At 32.1% G+C, this 25,320-nt stretch overlaps 1 protein-coding gene and 9 non-coding genes across 11 annotated transcripts; 1 reads left to right on the top strand and 9 right to left on the bottom strand.

The window, feature by feature from the left end:
- The first annotated feature begins 1,720 nt into the window (after window positions 1-1,720).
- LOC138332834 (uncharacterized) lies at window positions 1,721-19,045 on the top strand. Of its 2 annotated transcripts, none has more exons than XM_069280793.1 (5): window positions 1,721-1,993; window positions 4,061-4,151; window positions 4,880-5,005; window positions 17,937-18,094; window positions 18,613-19,045. In XM_069280793.1, exons 1-5 carry the CDS (start codon window positions 1,721-1,723, stop codon window positions 18,667-18,669), a joined length of 705 nt encoding a protein of 234 aa, XP_069136894.1. In that variant the 3' UTR covers window positions 18,670-19,045. The 2 variants fall into 2 exon arrangements, with proteins under 2 accessions (XP_069136894.1, XP_069136895.1); XM_069280794.1 differs by having other exon boundaries at window positions 1,727-1,993; window positions 17,934-18,094; window positions 18,613-19,040.
- Window positions 5,173-5,244, bottom strand: Trnac-gca (transfer RNA cysteine (anticodon GCA)). The gene has a single exon. It is a non-coding gene; the product is annotated as a tRNA-Cys (tRNA).
- On the bottom strand, window positions 7,886-7,957 carry Trnac-gca (transfer RNA cysteine (anticodon GCA)). The gene has a single exon. It is a non-coding gene; the product is annotated as a tRNA-Cys (tRNA).
- On the bottom strand, window positions 8,929-9,000 carry Trnac-gca (transfer RNA cysteine (anticodon GCA)). The gene has a single exon. It is a non-coding gene; the product is annotated as a tRNA-Cys (tRNA).
- Trnac-gca (transfer RNA cysteine (anticodon GCA)) lies at window positions 10,299-10,378 on the bottom strand. Its single transcript has one exon. It is a non-coding gene; the product is annotated as a tRNA-Cys (tRNA).
- Window positions 12,944-13,015, bottom strand: Trnac-gca (transfer RNA cysteine (anticodon GCA)). Its single transcript has one exon. It is a non-coding gene; the product is annotated as a tRNA-Cys (tRNA).
- Window positions 15,560-15,633, bottom strand: Trnac-gca (transfer RNA cysteine (anticodon GCA)). Its single transcript has one exon. It is a non-coding gene; the product is annotated as a tRNA-Cys (tRNA).
- Trnac-gca (transfer RNA cysteine (anticodon GCA)) lies at window positions 16,790-16,861 on the bottom strand. The gene has a single exon. It is a non-coding gene; the product is annotated as a tRNA-Cys (tRNA).
- Window positions 19,046-19,131: 86 nt separating the features above from the next.
- Window positions 19,132-19,203, bottom strand: Trnac-gca (transfer RNA cysteine (anticodon GCA)). Its single transcript has one exon. It is a non-coding gene; the product is annotated as a tRNA-Cys (tRNA).
- A 2,513-nt stretch (window positions 19,204-21,716) lies between these two features.
- Window positions 21,717-21,788, bottom strand: Trnac-gca (transfer RNA cysteine (anticodon GCA)). Its single transcript has one exon. It is a non-coding gene; the product is annotated as a tRNA-Cys (tRNA).
- Window positions 21,789-25,320: the final 3,532 nt, after the last annotated feature.

Here is a 25,320-nt window from a genome sequence, read left to right as displayed (position 1 = left end):
ATTAAAAATAACATTTAAAGTACAGCTGTATAAGATAAAGACAAATAAACAAACTCTAGTGGAAGGTCATAGAGATATTGTAATATTACAGTGTACAGGGATACTAACCCTTATTTCACAGGGATTGTGTCGAGGACGCTTTATCTCCAGTGTACAGGGATACTAACCCTTATTTCACAGGGATTGTGTCGAGGACGCTTTATCTCCAGTGTACAGGGATACTAACCCTTATTTCACAGGGATTGTGTCGAGGACGCTTTATCTCCAGTGTACAGGGATACTAACCCTTATTTCACAGGGATTGTGTCGAGGACGCTTTATCTCCAGTGTACAGGGATACTAACCCTTATTTCACAGGGATTGTGTCGAGGACGCTTTATCTCCAGTGTACAGGGATACTAACCCTTATTTCACAGGGATTGTGTCGAGGACGCTTTATCTCCAGTGTACAGGGATACTAACCCTTATTTCACAGGGATTGTGTCGAGGACGCTTTATCTCCAGTGTACAGGGATACTAACCCTTATTTCACAGGGATTGTGTCGAGGACGCTTTATCTCCAGTGTACAGGGATACTAACCCTTATTTCACAGGGATTGTGTCGAGGACGCTTTATCTCCAGTGTACAGGGATACTAACCCTTATTTCACAGGGATTGTGTCGAGGACGCTTTATCTCATGTGGTACTCCTTCACAGGGATTGTTCGGACGCTTAACTTATTTCACAGGGATTGTGTCGAGGACGCTTTATCTCCAGTGTACAGGGATACTAACCCTTACTTCACAGGGATTGTGTCGAGGACGCTTTATCTCCAGTGTACAGGGATACTAACCCTTACTTCACAGGGATTGTGTCGAGGACGCTTTATCTCCAGTGTACAGGGATACTAACCCTTATTTCACAGGGATTGTGTCGAGGACGCTTTATCTCCACCTATCTGTACATGGATACTAACCCTTATTTCACAGGGATTGTGTCGAGGACGCTTTATCTCCAGTGTACAGGGATACTAACCCTTATTTCACAGGGATTGTGTCGAGGACGCTTTATCTCCAGTGTACAGGGATACTAACCCTTATTTCACAGGGATTGTGTCGAGGACGCTTTATCTCCAGTGTACAGGGATACTAACCCTTATTTCACAGGGATTGTGTCGAGGACGCTTTATCTCCAGTGTACAGGGATACTAACCCTTATTTCACAGGGATTGTGTCGAGGACGCTTTATCTCCAGTGTACAGGGATACTAACCCTTATTTCACAGGGATTGTGTCGCTTTATCTCCATGTACAGGATACTAACCCTTATTCACAGGGATTGTGTCGAGGACGCTTTATCTCCAGTGTACAGGGATACTAACCCTTATTTCACAGGGTATGTGTCGGATACAACCTTTTCACGGATTGTGTCGAGGACGCTTTATCTCCAGTGTACAGGGATACTAACCCTTATTTCACAGGGATTGTGTCGAGGACGCTTTATCTCCAGTGTACAGGGATACTAACCCTTATTTCACAGGGATTGTGTCGAGGACGCTTTATCTCCAGTGTACAGGGATACTAACCCTTATTTCACAGGGATTGTGTCGAGGACGCTTTATCTCCAGTGTACAGGGATACTAACCCTTATTTCACAGGGATTGTGTCGAGGACGCTTTATCTTCACCTATCTTAAATAGGATAAGATTATATTCAGCTATGTTTATTTAAAAAGCAGTAAGATGAAGGTCGTCAAACTCACCTCACTCGCCTTGTGCTTTGTAGCTGGAATTAGTTATATTTCTTGTGAAAATCTACGATGCAAGTTTCCGGCGCAATGGCAGAGCAACGTTTTCTTCGACTTTGGATCGATGTTTATGGTACCTACACAAGCACGTGCATCAGGGACGTATTATTACGACTACACAAACAACCAGACCAGACTGGACCTACAGGGTGTTGATTTGGCCTACAATATGACCTATAATTCTACTTACTTGTGGAAGTTCAGTGAAGTAAAGATTATTTTTATTTTTTTTTTAACAAATACGCAATTTATGTGTGATATGTTTGTGATACAGATTTAATTCGTTCTTTATTCATATCATTGTGATCTAGGAATAATTACCTGTCAGAAAACATTTTTACTTTTGAAATTCTTAATTAGCCAGCCAATCAATGGCTGGGTCAAAATTCTATCCTGGGCTCAATCCTGTATACACAGGGGCCATTTCGAAGGCATGTTTTTCATTTAGTTGGTTGTTCCCTATACCACATAACTGTTATTACGCGGTCAAAATTTTCGCTATTTAACTAAAATAGAGAAAATCAAATTTTAGAAGTTTAGAATTTTTAACTAAGATGCTCTACAGCTAACAGAGCATAAATAATATTTATCGTTTGTGTAATAATTTATATTTAATCGTGTATACATAAATACCATGTATATTGAATATGTCTAATTAATACAAAAATGCATATAAAATTTAATGTTTTGCTTTCGTTGACCCTCATTCCATTTTAGTGTTATAGATTTTTTTTGTTTTGGGATGCAATCAATTACTTTATATACTTTCATATTGAAGTAAAATAAGAAGCTCAAACTTTTCATTAATGGTAATAGTGTAAAGTGAGTAACTTTTGTAACAGAAGAAAATTACTGATTCATTAGCTCTTGCTTTGAATAGATACAATTACTATTCGTCGGCGGTGTAGCATCTTTATATGTGTTATAATTATGATTCAACTATTTCTCAATATTTCGCGGATCATAGTAATGTGCCGCGAAATTGCGAAAATATCATCCCGTGAAAATAACCGCTAAACGGTATTCTAAAATATTAAAGTGAATAGTCGAACAAAGGAAGGATAAAGTCTGTAAAATGGTGTTAATATATCCAGTATAATTTCATATGAAAATAGAAATATAAAATTTACCATCAAAGTCGTTATGCATGCGAAGGAATTATTTTTTTATTATAGGAATCCTAAAACGTCCTTCCGACTGGTTACATGTATGTCCGTGTTGAAACTTCTACGCAGCCTCGATTTCAAAGAAAGTATGTTTAGAACTGGGCTATTTTACACGGGGCTTTTCCATAGTTGCGATGGTCAAAACTGGACAACGTAAGCAGAATTTGACCGTCGTTTTGAAAGGCTAATATTTAGACTGGTTTTCATTGCCCGACTGTAACATGCATTTATATGACTAGTGCGTTTGGGAATAGCTTCGGATGTTCCTTAGAATAGAACAAGTTAAGGAAAGTAAATAGATATGAACACTTTTATTCTATAAAGATTTATCGATGTTAATTTATCAAATTGCTGTAGTAATGAGGAATGCATATATGTATATATGATACATCTTCCATCAGCTTTACAAACAACTCCTTCAGTACAAATGAAGGTCAAATGAGAAAAAGGGGTAGCGACATGTCACTATGCATCTGTCCATTTTTAACATCTCCCTATTTTCGTAGTCCTGTAAATTTCACCAAAGCTCTAATTGTAATAGTTGAATTTGTGAAAAATAAAATCAGGTATAACAGCATCGTTAGAAATATGACATGAAAATTGTTATTAGGTGTTACATTTATTAAGAATGAATATCATGGTGTTTATCACAAATAAATCTTGTCATATAAACACTCAATGCTGATTATGTTATAAATAAATAAATTGTTCTTTAACGTTACATGTCGATAAGGAATCTACATCATCCTATGACTGCATCATAGTCGCACAAACTGTATGATTTTATTTCAGGTATGTTTCCATGAATTCTTGCAAAAGGCGGAAAAGATTAAATTGATGTAGCACTGTTCAGCTCAAGCTAATATTCCATCTTTGCATTTTACAAAGTTGTTTTCTTTGTGTGTAGGTATCCTTTGTGACGTCATTATTTTGTGGATGCAATTCACGTCATTATCTACTAAAAGTATGACGTTACGCTTGTATTCATTTGATGTCACAACCAATACGTAATAAGCCAATACAGATACAAAGACTAAACAATAATCACATCCAAAACTAAATGTTGAACGATCAGTTCCTATACACAGTAACTATCATTGATGTTCCAGTCATCTTTCTATGCGATTGACTACATCAACAAGACGTGTGACAAAGAGGTAATAGATGGTAACTTTTGGGAACAATGGCAAGGTATACCAGGTAGGTAGTAATCTATAAAAGTGTCTCATCACGTTGCTTCTCCTTAATATTTTTCTGCTGTTTTTCTTTCTCTATTTCATTGTGTTATTATCATTTTACTAATAGTGATAGTCTCGTCGATGTTACGTGGCGATATCGAATGAGGAAAATCAAACACTTTAGACAGGTGTACCTCTATGTTTGATTACTGATTTCGTTAAATGCAACATATATGGTCAAGGATATTAAAGGTTTTAAGAAAATGTATTAGTCATAATGAGTTTTTTCTTTCTTTTCCCTTTTTACTTAAAACATATTGATTTTTTTAGATATATAATTCTATCTTATAAATATGACAACTCATACTCAAAATCCAAATATTATTAGAATGTTTATTTTTACGTAGTTATTATATTTGCTGATAATGGTAATACATGTGTTTGTATTTGTTCCATAACAAGATTAATCGGTGCAATGATCTGTTAAATGTTACTCTGCATTAACAGTGATTGAATATGCTTACATGTAACGCATTTCTAAAATCACGCATTTACATAATTCAGCTTTGTAATTATCAACCTGTTGTGATTCCATTTAGTTTCATCAAATTGTTTTAAACTTCTAAAGAGTCTTTTGCTAACTTCAACCCATCATAATATTTCATCATTTACATCATCAATTAATAATTCGATTACAAAAACGCCAAAGCAGTTAATTTTTATGCTGTTTTTATGATATCTTTTCTACAGATAACGCCTCAGTCACATGGGGGAAGGTCGGAGTATCTCAGGAAGTTTTCGAGCAATACCAATTTTTAAAGGTAGTCAAGAAAGAAGATAATGAAATTGTCGCGGTGACTATTGATGTAAAAACTGGTAAGTAACATTCTTTCAATTTATTCACAAAAATATGGACTTTCCTTATATACTTTCCTTGCGATTTGGAGCTTTCAAACGAAGAACAAAATATTTTGAACCCCGGAAACTTCATGTTACACATTAGATTGACGAAACCATATTGCTATATTGCCATAAACGTTTTTAAAAAACACCCGGGTTCGAACCAGGGACCTCTCGATCTGCAGTCGAATGCTCTACCACTGAGCTATATCCCCATATGCTCAGCCTTTAAATAATGTATTTAATAAATTTTTCAAGCTGTCGGTAAGTCTGGTTAGGTCCATATTGTATCAATATGTGTATAAATCAGCTTCCTGTTTTAAAGACCTTTCAGCTGACTAAGCGTGTTATACATAGACAGGTAGGACAAAAAGGTTTGGGGCAATCAACATATATACATACCACTACATGCTGATATTTTTCACATTAGTATTGTAGATAACGTTTATTCGATCTAAAAATCAGATACGGATTATTGAATATTTGAATCCTCACAGAATGGAGGTTTTGAAGATCTTACAATGCTAAGATGTGGTTTCATATCATTGAAAGTTGATACCTATATATCTTGACCTCTTGACCTTACCTTATCTACACAACGCCATTGTGTTGTGGTGTGATACTTACCTTTACCTGACTTACCTCATGATTATATAGACATTGTGTTGTCTTTTGGTTTTCTGTTACTATAGTTTCATAATATTTAATGAGTAGCTTTTATTTTTTTATCATATCGCATGTTCCTTTAAAGGCCCACTACCTTTCCGAAACGGCTTTTGATTTATAAAATGTGAATGTAAAGCGAGATCAATAATTTTGTAGAGTCGCAAAAGTTATAACGTAACGTTAATACTACACTTATAATCGATTCCTAAACAATTTGATTAAAATAAATTTAATTTTAATTTTCATAACGCGGGTCGTATTAGGTTTCCCGCCGTCGTCCTAAATACCGCTCGTTAGTTGATTATCACTGCACCAGACAGCAAAACAGCCAAATGATTCTTCAATGTAATTCAAATATATTACACAAGAAAATTTGCATTTGTTTGGTGTTGTAACCTTATCTTAAGGTCATCGATATGATTGTTGTTGTTATTATTGTTTTTAAGAAACTTTTATTTTTTGTTTCGGAAAAGCAGTGGGTCTTTAAAGGTTAGAAATAATTTCATCTTTTAAAATAATATCATACTGTCCCTTTATTGCTACGTATACAACATTAAACAAATGAAACTGCCGAAAGTATTGGAAAAGTATAAAGATACTAGAACCAGACGCTTTATAAGAATTAGCGTCCTGTGCTATACCAACAATACCAGCCAAAGAAAGCTGGTCAAATTGACCTTAACTAAGACTTCAATTGACAGTTATATCGAAATGTATCTAACAATGCAATTCAATTAGGAACATATTAACTGGTGATATGATGCTGTAGATTGACTCAATGTATTGTTGGCGTAAACAAGTTTACCGTACAGGCGAATGGAAGCTATAAAACCTATATAACCTGAAAATAAACTACTCGTTGTCGAACTACATCCATTAGTAACATGACGTAGCATCCACTTCCCGCCAAAAAATATCAAACCATTGTAACCAAATTCAAGTCAAGCATGTGTATGTCAACTTTACCAAAATCAAAGGAAGGGTCTTCGTACAAACCACTGACTAAATACAAGAATCAATTTTAGTCGATAGTTTATGCTACAAATAAGAAAGTATGCATTAAAACATATATATACGTTTACAATATATAACCTAGCTACATTTTACTGTAAAACTAATTTCAAATTATCTTCCAGAATCAAGGAAGAATTTGTAATAAGGTTCGATGCCGATAGCTTTATTTTGTTAGCGTTAAAGCTAACATACATTATATGAAATGATATTTGCTTTTTATATGATTTGATTCTCAAAATTCTGTCTTTAGCTTTCGATTTGAAAGGTTTATACACTTATGCTTTGATTAAGAAATAAAAAAAGCAAAAGACATAATCTAGTGGACAGGTAACAATTCAAAACGTATTTCGTGGGATATCGCACTAATATACCGCCGTGAAAATGTTTCCTAAATATTATATAGATAGATTCAATTTCATGATGTGTTTTTTGTCAGCAGTGTATATATTTATAAATAGAGAGCTTTGAAACATCCCCGGTCCAGCCCTGCGTGTCCGCAGGTTCGAGTACCCAAAATTGTATACCGCCTAAATATAGTTTGATTAATAAATGTCTAGACATTATAAAAATTTCTTTTAAGGAAAGTTGAAACTGTTTTTTTACTTTATTTAAGTGAGATGTCTTTCAAAAATATTCCATGCAGCAATTGTTTTCCTTGTTTTAAAATACACTGTGTTTTAGGTTTGTCGCTCGACGTGGTTTCCCGGGGTTTTCCCACATTTTCATTATTGTCATGCTTAGAGATAATAAGCATCAGGAAAGAAAATGACTCATGAAAAATGTCACAGATACTATTAAGCACCTAAAGTTTTGTTCAGGACAATTATTGTTAGTTTAGATTGAAATTTCTGCTTCTTATACCATTTTGGGTAGCATACCAAGTTGGGTAGCTTCGCGTTAGGTAAAGTAACAGTAAAAAGGTTTGGTCGCGAAATTAAATCGTTGTGAAAAAGTCCTTATACATTGTATATAACGTAAACGCGACATTAAGTCGCCGTGAGAGTAAAATGTCTTACAGTAAGTTATCGTTTGTTTATCGCAAATGTAATCTATACTAGATATTGTTTTGTAAAATACATAATATCTTTGCGTTTGAGTACATCAATTATTGTTTTGGATGCTAAAAAGGAGCAATCGCATCAAATTATAACGTAATTCAATACAGTTACAAAAATGAGGGGACACCCGGGTTCGAACCAGGGACCTCTCGATCTGCAGTCGAATGCTCTACCACTGAGCTATATCCCCATATGCTCATTCTTTCTGTATGTGTTTGATTTAATAAATTTACGCAGCTGTCGTTAAACGATTACCCAGGGTTGTAAAGTATCAATTTGTATATTTACATGAGATTTCTGTTATAAAGCCCTTTCAGCAAACTAAGCGTATTATATATACACGTAGACAGGTAGACAGAAAGGTTTGGGACAATCAGCATATATACTGTATATACACTTACATAAAGTGTGCAATCAAACTTCATTTTCACATCACTTATGTAATGCAAATAATGTCTATTGAATTTTAGAATTTGAATGCGCACATGACAAATGTTTTCAATAGCTTGTAACGTTAATCTGTGGTTTCATATCATTGAATGTTGATACCTTTATATTATCTGACCTCTTATGACCTTATCTTATCTTAGCAATGTCAGTGAGTGGTTCAGCAATTCCTATCTACATTGTATATGAATGATAAAGCCCCTTACCTACCTGACTTATCTAATGTCTATGTAAACAATGTATTGTGCTTTGGTCATCGACACATCTATTGTCATAAATTTAAATTGGTAGTTTTTTATTTTCATTTCATATCGGATGTTCCTAAATGATTACAATATGTCATATATCAACACTATATATTTTCTTTATCAATATGTATACAAGAGTCAAGATATGATTACCGAAAGTTTTAGAGAGGTGTAACGAGAATAGAACAGACGCTTCATAAGAATTAGCGTCTTCTGCTATACCAACAACACGAGCCATAAAAAATAAATTTAACATGATCGAAGTCTTGGTTTACTTTAATACATTATCACTCAGAATCAAGTGTTTGTAATAAGGTTCGATGCTGGTGGATTTATTGAATGTCAAAGCTAAAAAACACATTTTATGAAAACATATTTGCTTTTATATATATATTTTTTTTCGATTCTCTAGAGATTCCATCTTTATCTCATATTATTATTTAATTGGAAACCGTTTCAAAAAATGAGGGGACACCCGGGTTCGAACCAGGGACCTCTCGATCTGCAGTCGAATGCTCTACCACTGAGCTATATCCCCATATTTCCCGTTTTGGTATGTATTTAAATTAAAACTTATGCAGCTGTCGTTAAAAGATTACCCAAGGCAGTAAAGTATCAATTTGTATATTTTACATTTGTACATCAGCTTTCTATTATAAAGCCCTTTTAGCTGACTAAAGCATATAGACAGGTAGGACAGAAAGGTTTGGAACAATCAACATATATACTGTATAATATACACATACATATAGTTGTACAGGTTTGGGGACAATCAACATTCCGGAACAATCAACATATATACTGTATATTTATACCTACACATACATATAGTGTACAGGTTTGGGACAAGTATTTTATTTTTCTACACAATATGATCACTATGTATTACATATACAATACATGTATCTAATATTTTTTCACAAATTAATTCAAGAACTACAATGTTACCTGAGTTTTATATCAAATGTTATACCCATATATTAACCTTTTATAATTTACATTAGAAAATGAAAAAATGTCTTTAATAATGACTTATCTATCATTTTTGATGTGGCAAAAATATACTTGCTGATTTGTAAATCAATAGCTTTATGCTCATTCATTGTCATAATAGATAAATTGTATGGTTTTGTGTTTCAAAAATTGGATCAATTTTATATCAAAATAAATAATTGATGTATTTTTACACTTCATATTTCTTATCAATATTATATGAATCTACAAATTGATTATCGAAAGTATTACAACAAATATTAATTTTGTAATTTTATAATTAATATTCTTTTCTGATATTTAGCAGACATATAAAACTACTTTAAAAATTATCTTGCATAAAAAAGTTATCAAAAATTAAATTAAATTTAGAAACCATTTGAATTTGTTTGTTTAAACAAAAATATATTATAATCCTCAAAATGAATTTGAATTTTTGTTTAAAAGATACAGCATTTGTGTAGTTCGAATGGGACCTCTCGATTTGCATCGAATGATCACAATTTATATCCCCAATGATTGCAAAAATGATTTTATTACATCAAAAAAATTAAAATATATTTAATTCAGAAAATCAATTTCCATAATTTATTATATCAGTTTCAATTTATGTTATCTGTGTAATAAATTAGCGTCTAAATGACAAACTTTTTGAGAAAACTGTACCAGTCGGAACGCACAGATCTGCAGTCGAATGATAACTTCTTTTCATATCTTTGTAATTTAAAAAATGAATTTTGAAAAAAAATGCTTTACAAATTTAATATTCTAGATTCCATCTTAAAAAAATAAGATTAAAGATATCAAAAATATGTTATATTGTACACATAATATGTTTAAAAGTTAAAAAAGAGGGGAACCCGGGTTCGAACCAGGGACCTCTCGATCTGCAGTCGAATGCTCTACCACTGAGCTATATCCCATATATCATCTGCGATTTGTTACATTGTATTAATTTCAAAGCTGTATACACCATTGTTGAAAAATATGTCAGTAAAATTATCAACTTCATTAATGGTTTGTCAACTAGCATACATGTTGTCCTGGGGCGTATGCAATAAACGTATTATATAGACATAAATGTCAATCAAAAAATTTTGATAATACTGTTTGAAATATTTTTATTGCAATTTAAAGAACTATTTCATTCACATTATACATATTTATTAAAATGTATACAAAGTCAAGAAATGTTTTGAAAGTATCGAATCAAATGTGTTCGAATAGAACTGTAGATGCTTTAAAGAATTAGCGTTTTTTGTTTCTTCCTCCAATATTGAGCAATAAAAAGGTTTTAAAATTGCAGTCTAAGGCTAATATTATTACTAACTAATTTTGAAATCTGTATATGACGTCCGTTTAATTTTAGTCAGAAAAAACAAATTTTCAAAAAAAATCAACTTGTACAAAGTTCGTAATATATAGCGCAAATCAATTTTAATAAACATTCAATCTTACTTTTACATTATATTGTATTTAATTATTATAAAAAGTAAAAATGAGGGGCACTTTTGAATCAGGACCTACAGAATCTGTGCTCTAAACAATGATCAATATATTTATGAAAATTTCTGAGTATTAAAATTAAATAAAAGTCTCTAAAGTCATTCTAAAAAATGATTCATAAATTCATTATCATATTGCTTTGAACAATGCTATTGCGTGTTTAATCAGGAGGATTTATATTTTAAACACAATTAACTTTTGGAAAAAATTATTTTATGGTCCATGCACAATCATATTTAACTCCATATGGCATAGATTACCACGGAATTTAAAATTCAAAGGGAAACAATTAATTATTAATTTTTAAATTTTTCACATCTATGAACTTAAAACGGAAACTATTTTTTTTTGGTTATAATTGGTGTTTTTATGTGGTAAAACTGAACTAATTGAAAAAACCTATGTAAATCGTCTGTCATGTTTTTGATTCCTCAAAAAATATCATTTGTGAGGATAGTACTCTGTAGTCATTCAAACATAAATTTAATCATTTGGTAGTCGATCTTCAGCATGGGATAAAGTCGCAATGAGTAATATTTCTCTGATGCATTTTGGCTATTGTGAATGTTTACTGGAGAAAAAATTGTAAGTTCAAACACTTTAATGAAATAATTATATTTGAACTGTCATGAAATAGTGCAATATTTTCCCAAATAACGAAACATGGAAAAAAGGTATTGTTTCAAACACCTTGCTCTAAAGGGATAGTTTTTTCAGAGGCTTGAAGCTTATAAAATAAAACGGGTCTATCTGATCCTATTAAAACATTTTAAAATGATATGAGATGCAAACATTTTTAAGAAGGTGAATTATGCCTTTGAAAATAATTAAAAAAAATACAACAAAAAAAGTTGTTTTATGTTCAACCTTACAATCGGTCGAAACGATTGTGCTACAATTCTCATTTTCATTGATCCCTAATTTAACATGGCCTGTTATATTTTTTCTGTATCATAATGTCAAGTTTGATGTCAGTATGGCTAGAGTAATCGGGCTACATGTATTTAAATTGAATGCGTACGAATAAAAGTAATTTGCCAGCAATTGGATGAAAATTTATATATCAGGTAGACAACAGCATACATTGTTTAAAACGTTTTTTTTTTGCACAGCAGGTTTCACCAGATGCTGCTCCATCCCAAAAAGATTTATGGGCCTACTTTTGTTTTCCGTTATAATATATATAATTTGCGTACAACTACGAATTTTAGATATGATCAAAGACCCGAAGACAGTTTCAGCGATCCACCCCACTGTACAAGCACTTGGTATGTATATCGTTTCGTCACGCATTCGATTTTCAGGGGTTACTATATTTAGGTAATCCAAATCGGGATATGTCAGTAAAGCTGAATGCATTTAGAAATAAACTTAAACAATCATACCCATAGAAGACTGTGAAAGGAATTACAATTTAACCCAACAAAAATACGTACAGTGTACCGTTACTTCGATTATCCAAAATCGAAAACCATTAAATGGCTAATACCTGTCAACATTTGCCGTTTTGATATCGAGAAATTTTAAAAATATTTAAAATTATAGGCAACTTAGGTGTTTCTTTGCCCATTTAGTGCAGATGCTAATCAAATTTGTTTCTTTACACATTTCATTTTAGAATCAAAAAAAAGTCCCTGTGTTAAAGAAAAGGCCGGGTTAAAGTTAAAATTTTAGGAAGAAAAGTGATGAAAACATTTGATTTTATATGAAAGCAGGGTAATATGTTTATAACTGCATTTTTTTATTTTTTTTCAGAATTTTTAAGAGGAACAGCCGAATTAGCAAGATTTGTGGCCGCTTATGGGATAGACAAAATCAAGTAAAACTTTCATTTTTTGTATACTAAGAAACGGCTATTTTCGATTTTCTGCTCCTAAAAAAAGATAAAAAAAAATACATTTTTTTAAATACATGTACTTTAATAATAAACTAGCATATTGGCAAAGTATTTGGTGTTCATGTTCAATTTGTGCCAAAAAGTTAGGGGACACCCGGGTTCGAACCAGGGACCTCTCGATCTGCAGTCGAATGCTCTACCACTGAGCTATATCCCCTTACAATCTCTAGCACATTTTCAGTCATACATGATCTTACAAATATTTATACAGACTCAAATTTAAAACATCTGTCGGAAAAAATCAATCAAATCTTCATAATTCGACCAAATAACTATTTTTTGTATGTCATAAAAAATCATGAATTCATAATATTACTTTTTAAGAGATATGTGGATCTTGTCATCAGCTTACAATATATTATATCTAGAATACACCAGTACTCAGGATCGCGAAACAGACTCAAGTCATAATCAGTCTTACGTTAAGACTTGGCCAATCACAAATGACGTTACAAAATGTTACGTCAATTTTGATTGTCTAAGCTAAAACTAAAGTCTAAGGCTGTTTCATGATCCTGGGGCCTGGAAACATTATCTAAAGGTTTAAGACCCTGCATTTGTAACCATTCATGATCTTGTGAAATCTTTACAACCGCAGCGCAGCTGTTGGACAAAAATCAATAATTCGTCATAATGCGATAACTAGCCACTTTGTCCCGTCTATTTAATAAACCACAAAAGTATATGGATTTATGATATCACTGTTCAGTGACATATATAAAATCTACTTTATCTAGAATACATCAAAGATATCCCTATAAATATGGTTAATAAGTGCACAGAAACTACATTTTAAAGAGATTTAAAAAAACAAAAGTGTTCATAAATAAGCAATGCTTTAAATATTGTTTTCCTAATCTGTTAAGCTTAATAAATAAAACAATTCAGAAAAAAATAATCGTAAGAATTCGTGCCACTGAGTACGTTTCCCATATTGTGCAGTTTTCACCAAAATCAATTTACCATCGAATTGTCATTTGTTAAAAAATTTTCCTAACTCAGGTACGTGTATATGAGATAAAATGCTATCATCAAAAATGTCTTATCTTAGTTTTGATAATCTGAACGCATAGACGTCCATTTCAATAATTTAGTAATTGCAAAAAAAAAAAAAAAAAAAAAAAACCATCATATAATAAAGAATAATGAAAAATAAATAAATGAAAAAAAAAATTAAATCGATATGTTGAACCTTGTCAATTAGCTTACATAATTATATATCTAGAATGCGCCAAAAATTAATCTGAAGGTTTAAGACCCTGTTTAAACTAGTGATTTCTTATGCCTATTTTATCACTCCTTAGGTATATATGTAACATGATTTAGTTTAGTGACTATGTATCCGTCATAACCTTGATATTATTGTTGACTCGTAAGATTGTACCGACATTTTTTGAGAAGGTCTAAAAGGACTCGTCGATGTGTATGCTTTTGTAAAGTTGAATCCGGTCAAACCAGCGCTCCTAGTATTCTATACACACTAGTTAACATAAAGGCATGGTTATTTTGTGACAGAAATATATACTGAACCCTTTGGACTTGCAAAACTTAAATGTACATTTTTTGCATATTTTGCCAAAATTTACAAACAATACAACAATCTGCAAGTTAACATTAATATCTAAGGTTAGGACGGATGCATAGACACTTGTTATTAACTAAGTTATGTTCAACTACACCTAAGAAGTGATATATATTTACTGTATCCATAAAAGCCACTTGTTTAAACCTTAAAGACGCCCATTTGAATGCCAAATGTTCTCGATCTACCATTGAGTTATTCTATTTTTACTTCACTATATCTACCTATGCAATCTGTATCTAATTTGACGCAAATCAAGTGATACAATGCTACCTTGATTAAATGCTACTATAAAAAGTTTATAATTTTGATAAGTTTTGTAAAAAAAAATAATGTTATAAATTTATCTATCATTTTTTTTGATTGTGGCAAAAATAAATCACGTCTGCTGATTTAAAAATATTCTGTATGCCTGCTCATTGTCTAATAGATAAAAGTAAGGTATAGTATCAGAAATAATCCAACATTTTAATCATAAGATAACATATTAACATACACTCGTACATATTGATATTATCATTTCATATAATATATAATTTATGACAAAGGTTTATTAACAACATTATATAATTATTTTTATTTGCTTTTCATACTTAACTTTTATTGCAATCCAACTTTCTGATTGGCAGAACAGACAATTTTCTTTATAAACTATGACGAAAAAATCCGAAAAAATTGTCATAATCCTGAAAATTATCATGACGGCAAAGAGTTTGTTTGTTTGTATTATTTTTTTAATTTCCCATTAAGAGCCAGGGTCATGTGCGTCCCATGTATGTATGTATCCGACGTTATCATGACGTCACAATAGAGACGTCGATGTTGCGTAATGATTTAGAAAAAAAAATAATCCATTGAAAAGTCAATGGAATCGTACGTTTATACGTGTTTTTTATGTTATCAAGTAGTAATAAATTTTAAATGAAAACTTTTGTGAGAATTCCCTACGCGGATTCGCACAGATTGCGAACGAAATTTCTTTCATACCCCGATGAAGTTAAAAAATGACATCAATGATTAAATGAAAACAAATTATGTTGAAAAGATTTGTGTATGGAATAAAATTATGATTAAAGATTGAAAAAAATTAAGCATTGCTAGTTGGAGATGTCAAAAAAGAGAAGAAACCCGGGTTCGAACCAGGGACCTCTCGATCTGCAGTCGAATGCTCTACCACTGAGCTATATATCCCCCATTACAAATATCATCTGCGCATTTGTTACAATGCGCAGCACAGCTGTTTTTTTAAATGTAAAAATCAATAAATTTGTCATTATGCGACAACTAGCCAATTTGTCCTGTCTATTCAATAAACGACACAAGTATGGATTTGTGATAATACTGTTTTGAAATCTATTTTATCTACAATTAAATACAAAACACATTCCTATAAATATATTGTTTAATGATTGCTCATTAAAAACTAAGTTTTAAAGCATTAATAAAAAAAAAAAATAAAAGTGTTCATTTAAATAACTTGAATATTGCTGAAAAATAAATTATGTAAAGCAAAAATAAATAAAAACAATGCAGAAAAAAATAATCGTAAGAATTCTTACCATCTGAATACGTTTTGATAATCTGTAGATCAACTGTACACATACATACAGTGATTAATGATACACTTCAGTTTCATATATCACTAATGTATTTGCAAATATAATTGAATTTTGAAATTTGAATGCTCATAGAATATATTATTGCAAGAGCTTATAATGCTAATATGTGATGTTATATCATCATATGTTGATACTTATTTATCTGGACCTCTTGACATTAGCTTATATACACAATGTAATTGAGTGGTGGCGAAATACTTATAAACATTGTATAAGGATGATGAAATCCTGACTTATTTAATGGTTCTGTAGACATTGCGTTGTGTTGTGGTCGTATGCTTTCTTATTTTCATAAATGTCAATGGGTTGATTTTACTTTTATATCGTATCGCATGTTCCTAAACGATTAGAAACTAATTTCATAAAAATAACATTATACCATACCTAATTAATATGTATACAAGAGTCAAGAAATGAGTTGTTAAAGTATCGAAAACTTCGAATGCGAATAGAACCAGATGCTTTATAAGAATTAGCGTCTTTTGCTATACCAACGATACGAGCAATAGAAAGGTCAATTTAGCCTTATCTAAGCCTTAGTTAAGATTATTACTAACTCCACATTGTCTCGTTGAATCTAGGAATTGCTTATGATAAGGTTCGATGCTATTTTTTGTTAAAAAGGATACATTTTGTGAAAAACATATTTGCTTTTTAATATTCCTCAATTCTCTAGATTCCATCCTTATTCTATGTTCTGCTATGTTAACTGGAAACCGTTCTAAAAATGAGGGGACACCCGGGTTCGAACCAGGGACCTCTCGATCTGCAGTCGAATGCTCTACCACTGAGCTATATCCCCATATTCTGCTTCAGTGAGTATTTTGTATTATAAAGTTACGCAACTGTCAGTAAAAAAGACAATTCATACATCAGCTTCATATGCTAACGCCATTTCAGCTGGCTAAGCGTATTATACATAGACAGGTAGGACAAAAAAAAATTTGGGGCAATATTTGGAAATATTTTTATTGCATTATTCAACTGCGCATTGGCAAGCATACACACAATTTATTCAAAGTGGAAACAAAAACAAAAGTTAATAGAACTCTTAAATTAATCACACTCCTATCGAACTTCAAACGGATTATATTTTTCTTTCTTCCTCCAATAAGATAATTGGTTTTTAATGTGGTAGTAACGTAGATTTCACTAAATAATGATGTATTCAGGGCTTTGTTACGTTCCAAAAAATTATTTTCTTCGATGAGGATAGTACTCTGTACGTGGAAGTTTCATCATTAAATATTATCCTTTGGTAAGTCGATCTTCAGCATGGGATAAGGTTGCGTCGCAATGCTGAATGACTGATGCATTTTGGCTATTGTGAATGTTTCGTGGAGAAAAAATTAGTTTCAAACACTGCTGCAATGAAATAATTATATTTGAACTGACAGATAATAGTGCATACCACATCCCAAACCCAGCGAAATGTTGGAAATTGCAAATTCAAACATTGCTTGCTACTCGATAGTTTTTTCAGAGGCTTGCAGCTGTAAAACAAAACATTCTTTTGAATCCTACTAAAGCATTTAAAATGATATGAGATGCAACTAAGATGATTTAAGAAGGTGAATTATGCCTTTTGAATAATTAAAAAAATACAACAAAAAAACGTTTTATGTTCCAACCTTACAGCATCGTCGAAACGATTGTGCTACAATCTCATTTCGCCTATCCCTAAATACTCTGGCCCTCACACCAAAACATGAGATAAATGTCTTTCTGTCATAATGTCCAAGTCTGATGTCAGGGCTAGAGTATCTCGGGCTACATTATTATGCAGTGAACCGTAGGCTTCCAGCGATGCCGATAAAGTAGACTATTCTGTTTCTTTTTTATAACATTGATTTATGGTTTTTTTTTCATTTTAGCAGGTGAGATATGCCCTCCAAGTAGGCTGATTATGGAGCAGTACGGGTTAGATCCGTTAGGAACATTTGCGTACAACTACGAATTCTTAGATCCTACCGACATCAAAGACCCGAAGACAGTGTTCAGCGATCCACCCCACTGTACAAGCACTGCAACCTCGGTATGTTGCTATCGTTCTCGTCACGCATCCTCGATTTTCCAGGGGTTACTATTTCTGCCTTAGTATCCACCTCGGGATTATGTCAGTAAAGCTGAATGCATTTCAGGAGAAATAAACTGACCATACCCATACAGAGACTCCTGTGAAAGGAATTACAGAGAGCTACACCCAACATAAAAGGCATACGTACAGTGTACCGTTATTCGATTCTTTCGATGTCCATTAAATGGCTACCTGTCTTATTTGCCGTCCGGTATGATATCGAGGATACCATTACTATAAATCAATATTTATCAATTATTTCGGGGGGGGGGGGGATCAACTTCGCCAATTTCTTTGCCCATTTACCACCATGTAATCAAACGTTGTGAATGAAGTCCCTAAATGACCACACACAGTTAATAGAAAGTTAGGCCAAACCAATTAACAAATGGTGTAGGAAGAAAAGTGATGAATGTTACATTTGATTTTATATGATCAGGGTAATATGTTATATGATTGTTTTTACTTTTTTCCAGAATGTTTTCAAGAGGAACAGCCGAATTCACAGACGTTTGTGGCCGCTTATGGGATAGACAAGCAGGGGAAACTTTCATTGTTATTGTGACATACTACTACGGCTATTTTCGATTTATCGATTGTAGCTGGAAAAAGAATGAAATATTTTTTTTTTAAATACATGTTGTAATAAATTATTTCCTTTGATTGGCATAAGTATTTGGTGTGTTCAATTTGTGCCAGGTCTTCAAACAAAAGTCACTCTACTAAAGTAAAACGTATGGTAGTACTCGCAATTAACACGATGATTTCTACCAAGTATTTTCACAATTTCGTCATTTAAAAACATATATGTATATCGAAACATGACGTAAGTAGCAATAACGTCGTTTTGACTAGTTGCTATTTGAATGCAGTAGTAATTAAATTGAACTTAACTTGTCTTGTATTATAAAGTTTATCATGAAATAACAATACAAAAAAATCCAAAAAAGTAGCAATTTGTCTTTTAATACTGTAAAGAAAATGAGGAAAAACTTAGGGGACACCCGGGTTCGAACCAGGGACCTCTCGATCTGCAGTCGAATGCTCTACCACTGAGCTATATCCCCTTACAATCTCTATCACATTTTCAGTCATACATGATCTCACAAAGATTTATACAGACTCAAATTTAAAACATCTGTCGGAAAAAATCAATCAAATCTTCATAATTCGACCAAATAACTATTTTTTGTATGTCATAAAAAATCATGAATTCATAATATTACTTTTTAAGAGATATGTGGATCTTGTCATCAGCTTACAATATATTATATCTAGAATACACCAGTACTCAGGATCGCGAAACAGACTCAAGTCATAATCAGTCTTACGTTAAGACTTGGCCAATCACAAATGACGTTACAAAATGTTACGTCAATTTTGATTGTCTAAGCTAAAACTAAAGTCTAAGGCTGTTTCATGATCCTGGGGCCTGGAAACATTATCTAAAGGTTTAAGACCCTGCATTTGTAACCATTCATGATCTTGTGAAATCTTTACAACCGCAGCGCAGCTGTTGGACAAAAATCAATAATTCGTCATAATGCGATAACTAGCCACTTTGTCCCGTCTATTTAATAAACCACAAAAGTATATGGATTTATGATATCACTGTTCAGTGACATATATAAAATCTACTTTATCTAGAATACATCAAAGATATCCCTATAAATATGGTTAATAAGTGCACAGAAACTACATTTTAAAGAGATTTAAAAAAACAAAAGTGTTCATAAATAAGCAATGCTTTAAATATTGTTTTCCTAATCTGTTAAGCTTAATAAATAAAACAATTCAGAAAAAAATAATCGTAAGAATTCGTGCCACTGAGTACGTTTCCCATATTGTGCAGTTTTCACCAAAATCAATTTACCATCGAATTGTCATTTGTTAAACGTTTCCTAACTCAGGTACGTGTATATGAGATAAAATTCTATCATCACAAATGTCTTAGTTTTGATAATCTGAACACATAGACGTCCATTTCAATAATTTAGTAATTGCAAAAAAAAAAAAAAAAAACAACAAAAAAAAAAAAACCATATAATAAAAAATAATAAAAAATAAATAAATGAAAAAAAATTAAATCGATATGTGGACCTTGTCAATAGCTTACAATATTATATATCTAGAATGCGCCAGGACACATAATCTGAAGGTTTAAGACCCTGATTAAACTAGTGATTTCTTATACCTATTTATCACTCCTTAGGTATAGTGTAACATGATTTAGTTTAGTGTCTATGTATCCGTCATAACCTTGATATTATTGTTGACTCGTAGATTGTACCGACATTTTCCTGAGAAGGTCTAAAAGGACTCGTCGATGTGTATGCTTTTGTAAAGTTGAATCCGGTCAAACCAGCGCTCCTAGTATTCTATACACTCTAGTAAACATAAAGGCATGGTTATTTTGTGACAGAAATATATACTGAACCCTTTGGACTTGCAAAACTTAAATGTACATTTTTTGCATATTTTGCCAAAATTTACAAACAATACAACAATCTGCAAGTTAACATTAATATCTAAGGTTAGGACGGATGCATAGACACTTGTTATTAACTAAGTTATGTTCAACTACACCTAAGAAGTGATATATATTTACTGTATCCATAAAAGCCACTTGTTTAAACCTTAAAGACGCCCATTTGAATGCCAAATGCTCTCGATCTACCATTGACTTATTTTATTTTTACTTAACCATATCTATCTATGCAATCTCTATCTAATTTGACGCAAACCAAGTGATACAATGCTACCTTGATTAAATGCTACTATAAAAAAATTATAATTTTGATAAGTTTTGTAAAAAAAAATGTTATAAATTTATCTATCATTTTTGATGTTGCAAAAATAAATCACGTCTGCTGATTTAAAAATATTCTGTATGCCTGCTCATTGTCTAATAGATAAAAGTAAGGTATAGTATCAGAAATAATCCAACATTTTAATCATAAGATAACATAATAGACATACTCGTACATATTGATATTATCATTTCATATAATATATAAATGGTGACAAAGGTTTATTAACAGTATAGTTAATTTTTATTGCTTTTCATACTTAATCCAACTTTCTGATTGGCAGATACGTTTTCTTTATATACTATGAAGAAAAAAATCCGACAATGGCGGGAAATCCTGACGTTATCATGACGGCACAATAGTTTGTTTGTTTGTATGATTATTTTAATTTCCCATTAAGAGCCAGGGTCATGTGCGTCCCATGTATGTATGTATCCGACGTTATCATGACGTCACAATAGAGACGTCGATGTTGCGTAATGATTTAGAAAAAAAAATTAATCCATTGAAAAGTCAATGGAATCGTACGTTTATACGTGTTTTTTATGTTATCAAGTAGTAATAAATTTTAAATGAAAACTTTTGTGAGAATTCGCTACGCGGATTCGCACAGATTGCAAACGAAATTTCTTTCATACCCTGATGAAGTTAAAAAATGACATCAATGATTAAATGAAAACAAATTATGTTGAAAAGATTTGTGTATGGAATAAAATTATGATTAAAGATTGAAAAAAATTAAGCATTGCTAGTTGGAGATGTCAAAAAAGAGAAGAAACCCGGGTTCGAACCAGGGACCTCTCGATCTGCAGTCGAATGCTCTACCACTGAGCTATATCCCCTTACAATCATCTGCGCATTTGTTACAATGCGCAGCACAGCTGTTGGAAAAAATCAATAAATTTGTCATAATGCGACAACTAGCCAATTTGTCCTGTCTATTCAATAAACCACAAGAGTACATGGATTTGTGATAATACTGTTTGAAATCTATTTTATCTACAATACATCAAAGACATTCCTATAAATATGTTTAATGATTGCTCATAAACTAAGTTTTAAAGCATTAATAAAAATAAAATAAAAGTGTTCATAAATAAGCAATAACTTGAATATTGTTTTCTGAATATGTAAAGCAAAATAAATAAAACAATGCAGAAAAAAAAATCGTAAGAATTCTTACCACTGAGTACGTTTTGATAATCTGTACTCATAGACGTCCGTTTGAATAATTTAGTAATTGCAAAACAAATACAAAAAAATCAACAATTTAAAATCGAAATATATAGCGCAAATCAATTGTTACAATGATACACCATCAAAACGTTACTACAGTTATATTGTAACTCAGTTATTATAATCAAGAGTACACTAATTGCACTTTTGAATCTCGTACAGAATCTGTGCTTGAATCTGTTGTGGTAACCAGTTATGAAATTTGTGATATTAAAAAAACTCTTAAAGATGCTCCACCGCCGACAGAGCATAAATGATATCCATCATTTGAACAATAATTGGTGTTTAATCGTGTATTTATTTGTCTGATTAACACAAAAAAAATATAAAATAATTTATTTTGCCTTTGGTCCATGCACAATCAGTAGTTCATTCCATATAGGATATAGTGCCACGGAATTTTTTCGGGATGCAATTAATTATTTTTTGTAATTTTAACTTGAAGTAAAATGAGAAACTCAAGCTTTTCAATGGTGGTAATGGTGTAAAGTAAGTAACTTTTGTAACTGATGAAAAGTACTAAATCGTCTGCTCCTGTTTTTGATAGTGAAAAAATACCATTTGTCAGCGGTAGAGCATCTTTAAATTAGGTAAAGCATCTGGTCATGATAATATTAGTCACCATATGTTAAAATATACTGCGAATACTGTGTGTAAGCCATTGGCTCTTCTAATTAATATGTCATTAAATCTTAATATTTTTCTAGAAACTTGGAAAAAAGGTATTGTTCTACCCCTATTCAAAAAAGGGGATAGGCATTTGGTATCCAATTATAGACCTATAACGTTGCTATCTTGTCTAGGTAAAGTTTTTGAAAGAGTTATGTTCAAACATATTTACAATTTCGTTTTTGAAAATTCATTGTTTTATGAAAAACAGTCTGGTTTTATGATGAACCATTCAACGGTTCATCAATTATTAGAAATAATACTATCTGTTGTTCACTTGAACAAAAGAAACATGCCTGTCTTATATTTTGTGATATCTCCAAGGCATTTGATCGAGTATGGCATAAGGGTCTGTTATTTAAATTGAATGCGTACAGCATGAAAGGTAATTTGCTTAATTGGATGAAAAGTTATATATCAGGTAAACAACAGCAGGTAATTGTTAAAAACGAATATTCCAGCGCAGGTTGCACCAATGCTGGAGTCCCACAGAAAGTGAGTTAGGGCCTCTTTTGTTTTTAATATATATTAATGATATAGTTGACAATTTAGATAGTGTATCACGTCTATTTGCTGATGACACTTCTTTGATGTATTCTTCATCCTCTTTTCATGATATTGAATTAAATCTTAATAGAGATTTAGATAGATTAAACAGATGGTCTCTAGATTGGCTCACTAAATTTAATCCTCAAAAAACGGACGTTTTACTAGTATCCAACTCTGAAAACCTGCATCCCTTGCAACTTTCTTTTGGTGATGAAATTTTAAGATGCGTTGACAGTCATAGGCACTTAGGTGTTGACATTTAGTGCAGATGCTAAGTGGTCGTTACACATTTCAGAAATTCAAAAATCGTGTATGAAAAAACTTTCGGCATTACGTAAGTTAAAATTTTTACTCAATAGGAAAACTTTATTAAGGATATATAAAGCATTTGTGTTGCCTGTGTTGGAATATGCGTGCGAAGTATGGGATGGCTGCTCCCTGGGAGGTGTTAACAAACTCGAACAAATGTAGCTTGAGGCGGCAAAAATCATAACGGGTATGCAATCCTTCTCAAGTAAAGACTCACTCTATTTCGAAACCAATCTTGTACCTCTAGTAAAAAAAATAAAAAAATAAAAAACTTATTCTAATGTATAAACTCCATAATAACCTAACCCCATCTTATCTGACCAATATCCTTCCTCCTAAAGTTGGAGAGCGATCCGCCTACAACATGAGAAATAGATAAAACTATGTTATTCCGAAAGCTCGTTTGTCATGTTCACTTGAATCTTTCTTGCCATCTTCTATTAGATTATGGAATGATTTGCCTAGCAATGTCAGAGAGCAGCCATCCGTTCGTACCTTCAAAACTTTGATACAATCTCATGTAAATTCTTTACCCGTTTATTATTTTACTGGGAAAAGGAAGTTTAATATTTTACATACAAGATTGCGACATTCGTGTAGCAGTCTAAACTATGATTTGTACAGATTAAATATAATTAACGACCCATCATGCGCATGTGGTAATCAATGTGAAAATGCAACTCATTATTTTTTTGAATGTAGTCTCTATACTAGGCAAAGGGGTGTTTTATTCCGTAATGTTTCACAATATGGTAATATTTCAATTAATACTTTGCTTTATGGTGCTCCACACTTGTCCAACATGGAAAACCAAATGATATTTCAATGGGTACAAACCTTTATTAAAGATAGTGCTAGATTTTAGGTCAAGACTGTAACAACAAACTCATTTTTATTTTTTTTCTATTTCTTCTTCAATATTTTCTGTATACATACATAATTATATGATTGTATGCTGTCAAAGTATTGTATATACATGTATTATGGAGAAGGCATTATTAAGTTGTGATAACTTGTGCCTAATTCATTATTTTATTTTTGACAATAAAAATATGTTTGAATCGAAATTCAATTGCACTAGCTATTGTCTATTACTTATGATTGATATCAGAATATATGGAGATAAGCCAACATTTTATACATAAGATAACATAACTTGTCCTTGACACCAACTCGTTTTAGCCTGGAGTTTTATGCATTTCCGCCGTGAGAAAGGCTCTGGATTTTGGCTCCTGTCCAAACCATAGTCTACAAATGCCTGTTTTCAGTTCCTACATAGCGTTCAGCATAAAGGGAATGGAACGACTGGTTTGCCCGTTGTCAATATAATTTGACTGAATGGGGTGTGATAGGCAAAATATAGAGTTGCTGTATTCTTAGGAGACACAGCATGATTATTCCGTAGACTCCCAAAACATAAACATATACAACACAGGGCGTTAAGATTAAAGATGCTCCACCGCCGACAGAGCATAAATGATATTCAACATTTGAACAATAATTGGTGTTTAATCGTGTAAATGTATGTCTAATTAACACAAAAGATAATATAGAATAATTTATTTTGCCTTTGGTGCATACGCAATTAGCATTTCATTCCAAATAGCATAT

Source organism: Argopecten irradians, chromosome 10 (genome assembly GCF_041381155.1).
Source record: "Argopecten irradians isolate NY chromosome 10, Ai_NY, whole genome shotgun sequence".
NCBI lineage: Eukaryota > Metazoa > Mollusca > Bivalvia > Pectinida > Pectinidae > Argopecten > Argopecten irradians.
Note: the sequence above shows the minus strand (reverse complement) of the source record. Positions and strands in the feature narration are given on the sequence as shown.